Source organism: Motacilla alba, chromosome 3 (assembly GCF_015832195.1).
Source record: "Motacilla alba alba isolate MOTALB_02 chromosome 3, Motacilla_alba_V1.0_pri, whole genome shotgun sequence".
NCBI classification, from domain to species: domain Eukaryota; kingdom Metazoa; phylum Chordata; class Aves; order Passeriformes; family Motacillidae; genus Motacilla; species Motacilla alba.
The window spans coordinates 97,442,613-97,457,087 of record NC_052018.1 but is presented as its reverse complement, the minus strand read 5'-3'; the positions used below and the strand labels follow the sequence as shown (position 1 = coordinate 97,457,087).

Here is a 14,475-nt window from a genome sequence, read left to right as displayed (position 1 = left end):
CTGCAAAATTTGTAACACTCAGTGAATATGACAGATGTTACTTAATTTTAATTACTGATGACAGTATTTCAGGTTATACTTGTTAACAGAAAGAAATGCAAAGGCAGACCACTGTGCGGTACCCAGCTGCTATGAGGCTGCCAGAAAGTGGTAGGAGACATCAAGATCTAGTAGTACTTTCTAGTAAGTGTGTCAATTTCAGTGTTTTGCCTTTCCTTAAGATGTATCTACTGCTACTGTACAAAATTTCTTCTCAGTATCTATTCCAACTGTAAATAAGCAGCAGGTACCTTACTTAGTGCCTATTGCATGGAGTCCAGGGAAGCCATTTTTTAATTACTATATTGCAAACTGGCAATGAAAATATCCTGTACAGCTTGGCCACACTTCATGCTGATTAACAGATCTACCCACATTGGTATGATTACAAGGCAGTAGCAATGCTCAGATATCTATAATGGATTTTGAAGCCTGATTCTTGACTCACTTTTTCAGTCCTCTTTTTTTTTTTTTTTTTTTTTTTTTTTTTTTTTTTTTTTTTTGAAGTCTGCTTGATACTTTACAGGTCTGGCATAAACAAGTTAACTACTCAAATATTGCAACTTTCTGTGCTTGCTATAATTTTGCCACATATTGATACAGTTTCTCTATTTAATACATAGTACCTAATTTTTTTTCCTTGTTAAAAAGCGTTCTATTGGCTTTTAATTACACCCATGAGAATGGAGAAGTGAAAAAAGATGCTGTTCGCCCAAGGCCTCCAGTGAAAAGAAACGATTTCATGACTCAGGAAACCAATCTTTAGTGACTTCAAATGAAAACCGGGCAAAAAAAAGACAGAGTAGTTCACTCCTTGACCCTATATGCTCGACATATATGTTTTTATATTTATTTTTAGAGGCTCGGGGAGGAAATATTCATGTTGTTACATAACATATACATATGTTTGCATTTATATTGCTTAAAATAATGATGTAATATCACAGTCTCTCAGGAACCCCAAGTTAATTTCTTCTCTACCTAATTTACATTCTGCAGGCCTCTCTTCACCAGCATCAATTGCCTCACTGGGATTAAATGATTTATGCCTGTTGGGTTTCACAGAATCAAAGACTCACTTAGATTGGAAAACTCCTCTGAGATCATTGAGTCCAACCTATGACCAACATGTCAACTAGACCACAACACTAAGTGCCGTAACCAGACTTTCCTTAAATATCTACAGGGACTGTGACTCTCTGGGCAGCCTATTCTAATGTAGAATCACTCTTCCTGTGAAGAAATTCCCCCTGATGTCCAACCTAAACCTCCCCTGGCGCAGCTTCATGAAATTTCCTCTTGTCTTGCTGCTGGTTGGCTGGGTGAAGAGACCAACCACCACTGGGCTACAATGTCCTTTCAGGGAGCTGTAGAGAGTAATTAGGTCACCCCAAGCATCCTCTTTTCCAGGCTGAACACCCCCAGCTCCATCAGCTGCTCCTTGTTAGAATTGTTTCCTTGACTTTTCACCAGTTTCATTGCCCTACTCTGGACTCGCTGCAGCACCTCCGTGTCCTTCCTGAATTGGGGGGTCCAGAACTGGACACAGCAGTCGAGGTGTACCTTCATCAGTGCCAACTACAGGGGAAGAATAACTTCCCAGCTCCTGCTGGCCACACTGTTCCTGATACAGGCCAGAACGCCACAGGCCTCCTTGGCTACCTGGGCACATGCTGGCTTATGGCCAGCTGCCAGTGACCACCACCCCCAGGTCCTTTTGCTGGAGCCAATTTCCAGCCACTCATCTCCCATCTTGTATCACTGAATGGGGCTGTTCTGGCCAAAGTGTAGAACCCCCCCACCTGGCCTTGTTGAACCTCATACTATTGGTCTTGGCCCATCAATCCAGTCTGTTTGAGATCCTTCCTGCCCTCCAGCAGAACAACATTCCCACCCACCAAGATGTCAGCCCAGAATTTGCTAATGGTAGATTCGAGGCACCTCAGGCCAAGCCGACGGCAAGGGTCCTCAGGAGGACACATCCTGCCCCTCTACCCACGGCTGAGCTTTTCCTCCCCCCAGCTGTAGGGGCAGCAGGGTTTCATCGCCCCACGGTGGCGGCAGCGCCGAGCAGGAGGACCCGGCAGCGCCTCACGGCCGGCGGGGCGGGGCGGGGCCTCAGTTTTCCGTCGCGTCAGAAAGGCCGTCAGCCCGCCCTCACAGCGCGGGGCCAATGGCCGTTCGAGGCGGCACGGCGGCGGCCAATTGGCGGCGGCCTCGAGAGCTGCCCGGCAAAATGGCGGTGCCGCCAGTAGCAGGATGGGTGCGGTGCCGCTGCAGCGGCCGCCATGCCCGGTAGCCGGCGGAGGGTGCTGTCCCTCGGGCCCGCCGCCCTGAGAAGGCGCAGCGGCGGCGAGGAGCAGCTGACGCGGCGGCGGGCGGAGCTCCTCGCGGAGGAGGGGCCAGTGGAACGCGGCGCGGGCCGAGGCTTGCCCGCCGGGGAGGCGGGGGCGTGCTTGCCCCGCGTTGCAGGTACGGCGGGAGCGGCCCCTGTGGGTCCCGGCCCTGCCCGCTGTCTCTCGAACCGTGGGGGAGGCGCGGCTGAGCCGTGAGGAGGGGTTGGTGCGGTGTAAATCTCCGCTCGCCCGGCTCGTGTGCCCTGGGCAGGGGCTGTTACCGTCAAGGGCAGGCTGAGCCAGCGTGCCCCGGGGACCAAGCAGGCCAATGGTAACTGGCGTGCCTTAAGAGCATCGCCAGCAGGTCAAGGCAGGTGTGCCTGCTCCTCTGTTCAGCCCTGGTGAGACCACATTTGGAATACTGTGACCAGTTCTGAGCTCCTCAGGACAAGGGAGACATGGAGCTCCTGGAACGGGTCCATCAGAGAGCTATAAAGTTGGTTAGTGTTTTGGAGAATGTCTTTTACGAAGAAAAGCTGAGGGAGTTGGGCCTGTTTAGCTTTGCAAAAAGAAAACAGAGGGCGCATCATCAGTATGTATAAATATCTAAAGGGAGTGTGCAAAGAGGATGGACTGGGCTCTGCTCAGTGGTTCTGAGCAGTAGCATAAGAAACAGTCAGAAGCTGATGCACAGGAAGTTCCACCTGAACATGAGGAAGAACTTTTGTGCTGTATGGTGACAGTGCACTGGAACGGGTTTCCCAGAGAGAGTGTGGAGTTTCCCTCACTGGAGATAGTCCAGAACCATCTGGTCACAATCCTGTGGTATGTGCTCTGGGATGACCCTGCTTGAGGAAGGAGGTTGGACAAGGTGACCCACTGTGGTCCCTTCCAACATGACCTATTCTGTGATTCCCACAGCAAATACTGAGAACTAACCGAGGAGAGGATAAAACTTCTATGGCCTCTATGGCTAGGCACTTCAGGGCAAAACATCCTCTAAGATGTTTCTCCAATAGTAATAGCATCTTTTAAATTATTTCTATAGGCTTTCACATCTACAGCATCATTTCTAAAGGGCAGGGGTGACTAGTTGAGTTTCACATAGGGTATTTAGTTCACTTACTGATCAAAGGCAGTTGCAAGCCGGTTTTGAATTGCTGTATTTCTGTTTTAATACTCCTAGCTGGAAGGGCCCAGGGGAGGAAATAAAGACAAATGTAGGTTATGACCCAGAGTAGTTTGGAGGCCCTTGAAAGTAGTAGTTCAGCTCAGAGTCTGGGTGAAAAACACAAAGCAAGCAAGAATACAAAATATTCTCTCGTAGAGGTATACAAGATTAAGTCAGTCTTCTCTCAAGTGTAAGAACTGACATCCTTACAATCAAATCCTGGGTGCAAAGGTGTCAGTATCATGTAATTTTCTCTTATCTCTGTGAGGATATAATTGGTAAAGCTAAGAGTCCTGTATTTAATGTCTAGCTATGTACAGTATTCCTCTTGTGAGTAAAGGAATCCTGGTGAGTGTGAACTTGGTTTTTATTCTTGATGTTCCTAATGCATCTTCTTTTGCCCTGACCTGTTCTGTGTTCTAAGTGATTTTTGCCTCTTATTTGTTGGTTTTTTTAATAAAGACCCTCTTTCTTTTTACACAGAGCCATGTTTACATAAGACACCAAAGAGATCATTGAGCAGAAAATCCCGAATACCTACTTTCAGCTCTCCTATTAATGACACTGAGACACAGCAAGAAATCTTTTGGGATTCTCATTCACCAGTTGCACACAGACTAGGTAATACCAAAATCCAGACTTCAGGACACCTGTTTGAGGCATGCAATGGGAGTGTAGCAAAAGTTATAAACAATTTATTGGAAAAAGATTCTTTTCTCTTATAATGGTTGTTTGATTTTACTTTCATTAAAAACCCATAAATTCTTCGATACAGCACTGAAACAAGCTCCTGTGTTTACAGGTTTATTTGAATTATTTGAGATATACTGCACTTCATAAACTGGATAGGTTATTCAAAATTTTAAGAAGTTTCTTTGTTTTCATAGGCAATGGAAAAAGCAAGCAGTCTACCAGTAGATGTGCAGTAGAAATTTCGGAAATTGTTAATCGTATTGCTCCTCAGGTAATTGTAACTTTCTAAAATGATGCTGTGCATGTGCAGTAGTCAAAAGAGAGTAGTGCTTCAACCTTAGCCTTGGTTTTAGTTACAGTAGTGTCATGGTAAGAGTTGGGCATGTAGAAAACTAGTTTATAGAATGGGATTGAATTAAAATAGTAAGCATAGCATTTACTGATTGTTGTGTGAGTCACAGATACTGTAGAAAAGGACACATGAAGAAACTTGCAGCAGCTCTATTTTAGAAAGCTTTACTTTCAGAATACAAGTTACTGCCCTTGGTCTTAAGAATACTGTTTATTTATCCTTAATTACTCATCTGTTAAAAGGTAAGAGTTTTTTCAAATATTGAATTTACTTGGCAGTTGTTTTTAAGCATTTTGAACAGTCTTGATTGACTGCTGATTTACAAGAACATGACTGAAATGAGAAATATTTTGCAATAATGTAAGCATAGTAACCTTGCTTCAATACTATAAATAATTTTCCTTTTTACCCCAATACATCTTGCCCTTTCCCTCTTGCATGAACCTGATATCCACAGCCCAGAAAGTTGAAACCAAAGTGCTGTTGCATTTTAAGTACAAGAAGAAAACATGTAATTCCTAAAATAGATATGTAGTATTTAGCTTGCAAAACATGCCTGCTTTTTTGACAGGGCTGTTTAAAATGTATTTACTGTTTAGCATATTTGTGAGAAATTTTACTAAAAGAATTGGAAAATCATTGATAAGGGGTGCACTGCATGCCTTTTAAATAATTACAGTTCTGCCATAAATTTAATCTGCTGCTTATATTTTCTTTTTTAAACAAAAATAAATTTAAAAAAACCCTTAAATTTACTAAGAGAACTTATTTAAAACTACCATAGTAGTTAGTAAAGTTCAAATTACTTTTGCTGGCTTACACACAGTAATTTCCTGCATCTTATTGCTCTGCCTCTCTAAACAATTCATCACAGTATTGCATCTCCCTTTCATTTCAGAATTCAAATTCAAGCTTGAACTTTGGAGCTCTGAAACAATTTCAATTAGTTTCTAAATGTCATTTAATTCTGTTTAAAGGCTCTTCTTGTAAATTAGTTGTAGTGGAAGAAGTCAGATTTTTTTTTGTAAGCATACAGAGTGTAATTATGTTGAGGTCTCTAATTTGTTTGTGCTGCTGGCCTCTCAGCCAGCTCCTTAGTAGTATACTGAAGTAAACTAGATGACAGCTTGTAACATCAATGTGTGTAAACCTGAATTAGACTACTAGATTTGCATGCCGAAAGTATAATTCAGTTATTTTTATTGAAGTTCCTGCTTTAAATTGATATAATTAAAGTGATGCAACTATCAGTGGGCAACATTGCAGTAATCTCACTTAACTTGTTTTTGTTCTTATCTGTGGCTTTCAACAGGTTTCATCCAGTTTATTTAGTTTAGCAACTTTTAACTCATGTAAGATGTGTGTCTAATCCAGTCTTTATCTGAAATCAAATTTCTAAGCATTATAAATCTAATTATTCAGGATGAAAAAGCAGCCTGTAATGAAGACTCCCTTTTAGGAACATGGATTGGTGAGGATGCTATTCCCTGTACACCTGTAGTAGTAAAAGGGCGAGCTAGGACAAAGTTAAGTTGTACGAGGTAAGTTACAGTGTTTTCTTGCTCATCATAGCTGGGTTTCATGAAGAAGGCTATGTGATCTTCTGTGTATAGTGAACCATATAATTGAATATTAGCATATAGAATGCTTTAACTCTGGGCTTGTTATGTCTTCTTGCAGGGGGTGTATGTTGACTGCGTACTGGAAGCAGTAGGATTTAGCCATACCTTCGTAGTTGTTAAACTAGAGAATGAGCAGCTCATAGGCTCATGTAACTGAACTCGGCCAAACTTTCTCAGTAGCTCTGACTTTATTTTCTGTATTTTCTTTTTAATCCAGAGATCTTAAAATAAAAAATCCTGAAGAGGAACTCATGAAATTGGCTAAGGAGTTTGATAAAAATCTAGTAGAGTTAGATGCTGTTCAAGAACAGGAGAAGCTTGGTCACAACTTCATCCAGAGCACCTCAGAGCCGTCAAGTAATTCTAAAGATGAAATAAATACGAAGAACCAGAAATCGCTCCTTGGTGAAGGATCTGAAACAGATCCTACTGCATCCCTGAAACCAGTTGGACAGAGCACTGGCATTCCTGTGGCAAAGCCCTGTCAGTCCAGCAGTCAAAAGTCTGTAGACCTCGAGGCTGAAGTAGCCCTTCATGCTCTTTTTGACTCTTCTACCCAGAAGTGCAGTGGACAGTTGAGCCAAGGACTGTCAGATATTTCTTTAAATAATAGTTTTCATAAAATTAAAAGTACCTTGGAGGAGGAGAATCTTCCTGAGAAAGCTGAAGAGACACAGCATGGTAATTTAGAGGCATATCAAAAAGATACTCTGTTTGCAGTAGGAAGCATGGACCAGACTGTGCCAAAAGCTGATACTGACGCCCTGACAAAAGAAAATCCTCCTTCTTTGAAGACACAATTGGTGGCCTCTGCTAAGCTTGCTGGAGTAGTTAATGATGACTTTGATGACTGGGGTACAGATCTTTTGGCAGATGACTCTTTTGTGATGCAAATAACCCAAAATCCTGAATTGATAAGTACTGAAGAACCACCACAAATTCCTGCAAATCCATTTGTGCATGATTTCAGTGATGCTAGCAGAACAAAGCAGAGAAGTAGTGGCAATTCAGTAACTCTTTTGGGGACTGTAAACAAATCTAACAGTTTGCAGTATTCACCTTTGAAACATTCTAGTAAAAGCTCACAACATGTAAAATCACTGTCTTTACAAAAGCCATGTAAGACAGAAAACGCCAAGATAGAGACCAAGGCCTTGCATGGTAAATGTGATCTTAAACCAGATAAAACTAAATCTGTTTGGAAGAGTACCCAAAATAACGATTTGAACCATATTCCTGCTTCAGTGCAATCTGAAATGAAGAATGGAAATGAATCTACTAAGCCTCAAAGCAATGCTCTTCCTCTTTTTCCTTCAAGATTTAATCCTCATAGACAACCAGCAGGAAAACCTGGGAATAATACTCATGCCATTTCCTGTCCGTCATCCAGTGTTTCTACCAACATGAAACCTAATGATCTAACCAAAGTGGTTAACCAAGCTAATACAGGTCACTCAAATCAAGTTGAAATACCAAAGAAATGTCCTCTGTCATTTGATGACTGGAATGAACCGAAATTCTCTGATGAGATATTAGGTATGTTTTGTGGATCTGATAGTCTTTGGGATGCAGACTATGAGGATGATGAATTGTTATATCAGGTGTGTGATGATATAGAAAAGCAAACTCAGAGCCAGGATGTTAAAGAAGGAAATGAAAAAATTGAAACTATTCAAGGAGCCAGTATTAATTCCAGATCAAATGCTGATAACAGCTTCCCAGTGTCTAAACAAGGACTACCCGATCTCCTCTTGGCACAAAAAACAAATGCAAATGATGCCTCACTAAATGATGCCTGTAGGAATTCATCAAAGACGGTGCATGGGCTGGCCACAACAGGTCATGTCGGGAACTGTAAGAACATCTCAAATCCTCAGACTGTGATCTCGGGTCCTTCTGTGGAGTGTAAATACACACTCCCTAAAAACTGTCATCAAGATGCTTCTGAAGATAGTGCAATGACTGTTTCAGGGAAATGGTACAGGTCAAATTCTGTGCCAGCAGGGGAGACAGGTTCTGAAGTAAGTCTTGTTAATGCAGTAAATATTTTTAGTAGAAAAGCACTCGACTGCTCACATTTCTCATATAATGCGGGAAAGATTCCAAATAGCAGCTCTGGTAACAAAACTTCACTTACGCCTTCAAAGTTTAAATTCCGAAAGATTAACAATTCTCTGGGTGGTCATCGTGTAGGGTCTGGAAGTTCAGGGAATCATTCTGGCATTGGAATTACTCTGCAGGGTTCGGAAGGAAGCAAGAATCAGGTCAATGTCGCCTTGCACCGCAAGCTTGACAATAAGAAATCACCTTTCAAGAGGCATCTTTCAGAGTCTTTTGTACAGACTACATCAGGTATTTGTCTTTATTGTATCACTGTTAGACTGTTTGTTTCCTTACTGTAATCACAATGTCAGAGAAATTCATACTGTATTGCAGCTTAAAATAGGCTTCACTATTCATCCATTTAAGGTGTTAGCAGATGTTGTAAGGAGAATCTGGAGGTTATTTTCTCAAAAATTAAATTGTCTTGATGAATATCTTTAATTCCTGTCGTTCAGGACACGTGTTTCCCTTCAACTTCTCTAAATACCTCACACCCTCTCTCCATAGACACTCAGGTTCCCTAGGATCAATTATAGGCTGATGCACCACTCAGCATGCTATTTTCTTAAACTGTTACTTAAAAATACTGTTATTTTGATGCATAGTAAAACCCTAGTTAATGATGGGACAGGGGAAGAACACACCAGGTAATATGGAATGCCATTTTCTTTATATTACTGTACACCTCTAATTTGGAACCTCAAATCACTTGATACTTTTCAGAGCTCAGCCTCTATTGTTGTTTGCTCTGTGGCTGAAATTGCCAGTGAAATATTTTTGTGTTACCAATCTAAACACTAAGGTGCCCTTTCATCCAGAGGAGAGGTCAGTCACTTCTTTATTGCCAATATTCCATGCTCAGTGTTACTTACTGGGGAAATAGAGAACCAGTCAAGTGCCAGTCAGTCTTATTTTTACTTGATCTCACAGCTTGGCAAACTTTAATCAATATTCATTCTGATAAAACATGCCTTTAAGAGTGTCCTGTATTAACCTCCATTATAAAGAAGCACTGTTGCAAAAGGAACAAAACAATTAATTATTGAATAATGAGTATTTTATCTGTTTTTTCCCCAGCAGAGAAGCGTATAAATGGAAAGTAGTAATTTTGGATTATAAGGGGGAAAAAGGCGGAGAGATAACTAGTTATTCTGTGGCATGTTCTAGAGAGTAAAGGAATGAAAGAAGATAGCATAGATTTTCTGTACAGATAAACCATAGCTTTCTTCAGCTTAAATTTTGAGGGAAAGGACAATAACCGAAAAATGGATATTAAGTGGTCCTTTCAAAAATTGCTATTTAATTTTTCATGGACACTTTTTTTGTGAGAAGCAAATATACCCTTCATCCTGTTTATTCACTTTGAATACTTATTAGAAATACACTAATTGGAAACTAGTGTATAAAAAATGGTAAAATTATTGATATGTGCAAGTAGTCTTCATGTTGGTTCCAGTAAGGTCAGGATTTTATAGTATGGGAATTTATAGTTCTGTAACACACCATATAAAATGCTATGCTTAGCTATCATGTTCTTGTCTCCTTTGCCAATTTTTATTGCTACTTTTGACCTTCTTTCAACCTATCTTGTTTTATTTGTGTGACACTTGTACTGTATCTGACCCCTGTGTCTATACTATCTCCATGTTCATATCTCTGCCTAACTCACTAAAATGTAGAGCCCTTTTCACTCTGATGGCCTTCATTTTCTTAACCCATCACCATCTCCTGTTTTGACTCTGATGTCATAAGGTTCACTTGAAGGGCACCCAAGTAAAATTTCCTTGAAGCAAATGTGTGTATCCCAGTGTTTTCATTGGGAGATAGTAATCAGTAGCCCTACAGAGGTCATGCGTCTTGCCCCCTTCCTCCCTAGAGGACAGGATAGATGAGTTATTTTTAACTTGAGTGCACAGTGTGTCAGAATAGTGTGCTCCTGCCATAGATCTTCAAACACTGGAAATGGCTAAGTTGAAATACATATTGAACAAACCTGAAGCTCCTAATACATGTTTTTTTTATTTACAGTGTCTTTGGTAGAACAAAAAAATAGAAAATGTTCTCAAGAGGAGATTGAAAGAAAAAAACAAGAAGCTCTTGCTCGAAGAAAGTCCAGAACACAAGCATTCTTTAAAATTACTTGAACTTGGAGTATATTTTGTCTGTGGAGTAAGCTTTTGGTAGGGAAATACTGTAATGCTAGAAAACACTTTTTGAACTCTGTTCACAGCTATTGATGGCACGTATTTTCTGGTTTTGAATATTAAAAGATCTGGAACTGAACCATAACTAATACTCTGGAGGTACTTAGTTTTAATTAGAAGCAATCAGTTATAAATGTCTAGTCCGAAACTACCTTCAGCTAGATGAAGATTCTGTTGAGTTCACATGTTGAAATTATACGGCCTGAAAATCATGGAAGTATTGGTATACACACATAATGAAGGTGTCAAAAACAGACTGGATGTGTTTTGGCTGTGTTACTGCAAGTATTCTATTCTACAAGAAGACTCTCAAGTACACACAGACTAAGAAATACTAATGTTTGGTCTCAGGTAGAAGAAAGTTTTAAAATTTTGGGTTAAATAAACTACAATCTAAGAAACATCCAACATCAGAAAATTGATGGAAATGAACAGACTTTGGAAAATGTGCTCAGTTTATCTCTTACCTGGGATAAGAATTGTACATAAGGAAGAATTTATTATAGAAGTTTCATTATGCAAAAAAGTGTCCTGCAGAGGACATGTTATATTCTTTTAAATTCCTTTCAGGAAGAACTTGAAATACCCGAAGGAAATTAGACCACCTTTTTCTAAAGGCACATCACCAAGCTAATTAAAAAAGGTAGCCTATGCCATTTTACCAAATCATGAGCAATACATAATACACCAGGTGAAATCTCAAGACTGTGCATCAGTTTAGCCATCTGGGTTGTACATATTTTCAAACAAAGGCTGTTAAATTAAAAAAATGCTGTGTCATGTCAGCTTAAGGGTCTGATAGAATTTTTGATCTGATAGATGCGTGTAAGGCTCAGACTGCAAAAACTGCCTCTGGGTAAGCTGCAAGATATTTTTCAACTGAGAAATGCTTATATGTAAACTTGTGACACTATGAAAAGTGACTGTAATTTTTCTTTGTAAATAAATAACTAGGAAGTGTTCCTCCAAAGGTTGGAGGAAGTTTTGGGTTTCTGTAGTATGCTGTTCTTGTAACTCTTGAAAATGTAAGTATTGTATATTTGTAAGTCATCATTAAACTTTTTTTCACATTTTTCTAGTCTGTTTTTAAAAATACTCTTAATACCGAAACTGGTAAAAGGGGGTGAAATGGAGATTCCTAATGGGCTTTACCTGAAGCCCTCACTTGGTAATTTCCTTAATTACTTGATACCTCAATTTTCTACCCATAGTGGTGACAAAGTGCTTCCTTTGATCCATTTAAGCTAACAGTCCTTGATGGACAAACTGTTTCAACACACAACCAGCTGCAGTGCAGTCCTGAAGTATTTAACTGGGGTCCTTTTGCTTGTATTAACCACTGTGGGATCAGTGTCAGTTGACTAGGGCCATCAAAGCCTGTGCAGGTGCCCAGTAAGCATTATAGTCTGTGAGTGCAGCTCCCTCCTCTGCTAGTGTTGTGCAATATATCATGAATTGGATTCGTTTACTGATCAGACTGAAAATTAACCCAGAAAAACATTTTCAGCTTTTCAAAGAAGTTCATCATAATAATATCTTCAACAGCTAACATACCATTAAATAGCAAGATTTTGTTGTATAGTCAAGTCTGCTGGTAGTTTTCTGTTAAAAAGAAGATTTGCATGTCTGTATGACAAATAAGTGTCAACCCCAAACAGCAGCTACTGGAGAAATTTGATTTATCCAGACAATATAATTTGCTCTGTGTATCTAAGGTATGCTTTTCTTAGTTTGGACTCTCCTAGAACACCACAATCACGTAACAGGCCAGATGCCAAGCAAAAGGCAATGAGAAAAGGCTACTACCATCAGTATTAAATATGAGAGTTACATAAGTGGCTTTTAAGGTACTGATGCACAAGAATGTTAAATACTAATGAGAAAGGTAAAAGAGAGGATTTTGCTACAACAGTGTTCAGCTTAGCTATCATTCCCTCCCCAGTATGCTTCCCTAGATACAATTCTGTAAAGAAAGCAGGGTAAATTTTGTTTACAGGGATAATTTTGTTTATTACAATTTGAGAAGATGGAAGGAAGGAGCTATTTTAGATGTTGAGTATTTTTTTTAGGAAAGTTTCATTCTGTGGTTTGAAAGGACTAACTTAATCAGGTTTGAAATTGGGGTAAATAATGGATAAATAATACAGGCTAACCACATTATAGCTCCCCAAGCTCTGCAAGGAAATGACACAGCCTGAATGCTGTCACTGTGTGTTGTTGAGCATGCTCAGAAAATTTAAAACCAGCTAACTGCTGATTTTCTCAGCATCCACAATAGAAAGGCCCTGGAGCTGCCCACCTAAAATGCCACCACTGCTCTGTCCTTCAATATACTGGCCAGAATATACTGGCTCACCCTTTATCATGAGCGTCAGTGCTGTAAAATAAGAGTTCAGTGTATGACAAGGGGAATGCTCTTTCCATGGGGTATATGGAAAGAACATTCCCCTTTCAAACTTTCCAATGCAATGAAAACACAAGCTCCATTTTAACCAATTGTCACTTCTTACTCACTCAAGTACTTCCTGTGTGCTGCTTATTTAAACCATATTTAAAGAATCTGCTGATCAGTGTGACATACCAATTTTGATAGTGAGGCAAATGCAATTTATATCCCTCTGCTTTTAAACTAATCGTGATGGAGAGACTTTTTTATTTATTTGTTATTTATTGAACTTTTTATAAGTGCCTATTTTTAGCATTTATTAGACTTCAAAAGCCTGTAATTTGCTTTTTATTAAACATTACTTTCCAAATAGAATTAACAATGTTTTAATAACATGATTTTCTTACTTGATGGTGAGACAAACTGCCAAGGTTTTTTGGTCACAGCCTGCCTATCCCCAAATGCCCTGCTATACCATCTCTCAGTTAACAAACTGAATAGAATTAATTATTTTTGTCACTTGACTTGCTTCATCTCCTCACCACTGAGAAAGAAAGTTGAGCAGCTGGCTCATCATCCCACAGATTTTACAGGTTGTGCTCAGCATCCTTTGTGCATCCTGGTGAGTTCTTGGTGGCCCACTGGTAGACCTCAATCATGGAGTCTTTTGACTGCTTGTAGTAGACAACAGATCTTCATTAGGAAAGTATCTACATAGTTTTAATTAGTTAATACATATGTACACTTAAGAAGTTTAGTTTACTAAAGTACACTTCAGAAGTTTCAATAGCTGGCATTTCATTATGAAGCCACATCTTCCTCCAGGCAAAAAAGTCCTACACAAATAGTAAAAACAATCTTGAATACATTCTAAATTAAATTATTACTGTCAGGTTTCATTATAAATTAATTTATGACTGTTTTCTTGGGCACTCATCTTTTCATTCAGAGCATACCAATTTTTTATGGTAGAGCTATCAGTGAGCTCAAATGTAATGTAAATGAAATTCCTGTATGTTGCCATATCTAAGTATAATTTTTATTCCACAGATATTGATGGATTTCACAATGAGTGATGTTGCTTGCTAAAATCCAAGCATTATCTTTTTCAAGTAAAACCTGTAGTGGATTTTTTCATTTCTTTTAGGAAAGGCAGATACTATCAGGAAAAGGATACATTCACCATTATTCTCCATTTCTGTATCTAAAATTCTACACAGGCATACATTCACACCTTTCCTCTTCATGCTAGGGAGGGATCACATTTAAAGCATTTGAGAAATTTGGTAATACTAGGGTTTTATTGTGTTAGTTGTATCAGATTTTCAGAGAGGCCAGCACCCAGCAGCTCTTCAAATTTTGGCCTATAAGGCACAATTAATCTTGGGGCTACAGTTCAGGAATAGCAATGTAATCTTATACTATGTGTACCACTTATTACATCTAGACCTTTATACCCAGAGGAATAACATAGATGAATTCATTGATTTTATCTTCTTAAGCCTAAAAAGAGCTACAAATTTTCAGCAAAGAATAGCTGGAAGCAACAGATAGTGACCTAAATAGTAG

General features: G+C 39.6%; 1 protein-coding gene across 1 annotated transcript; it reads left to right on the top strand.

The window, feature by feature from the left end:
• The first annotated feature begins 2,237 nt into the window (after positions 1–2,237).
• On the top strand, positions 2,238–11,598 carry ETAA1 (ETAA1 activator of ATR kinase). The gene is made up of 6 exons (XM_038131717.1): positions 2,238–2,511; positions 4,030–4,167; positions 4,434–4,510; positions 6,014–6,132; positions 6,431–8,565; positions 10,345–11,598. Exons 1-6 carry the CDS (start codon positions 2,328–2,330, stop codon positions 10,458–10,460), a joined length of 2,769 nt encoding a protein of 922 aa, XP_037987645.1. The 5' UTR covers positions 2,238–2,327; the 3' UTR covers positions 10,461–11,598.
• The last annotated feature ends 2,877 nt before the right edge of the window (positions 11,599–14,475 follow it).

Excerpts from the sequence above, each read along its gene's own strand:
- ETAA1 (XM_038131717.1), top strand. The coding sequence starts at position 2,328 with ATGCCCGGTAGCCGGCGGAGGGTGCTGTCCCTCGGGCCCGCCGCCCTG. Across the intron at positions 2,512-4,029 it reads GTGCTTGCCCCGCGTTGCAG|AGCCATGTTTACATAAGACA; the intron begins GTACGGCGGGAG and ends CTTTTTACACAG. Across the intron at positions 8,566-10,344 it reads TTTTGTACAGACTACATCAG|TGTCTTTGGTAGAACAAAAA; the intron begins GTATTTGTCTTT and ends TTTTATTTACAG.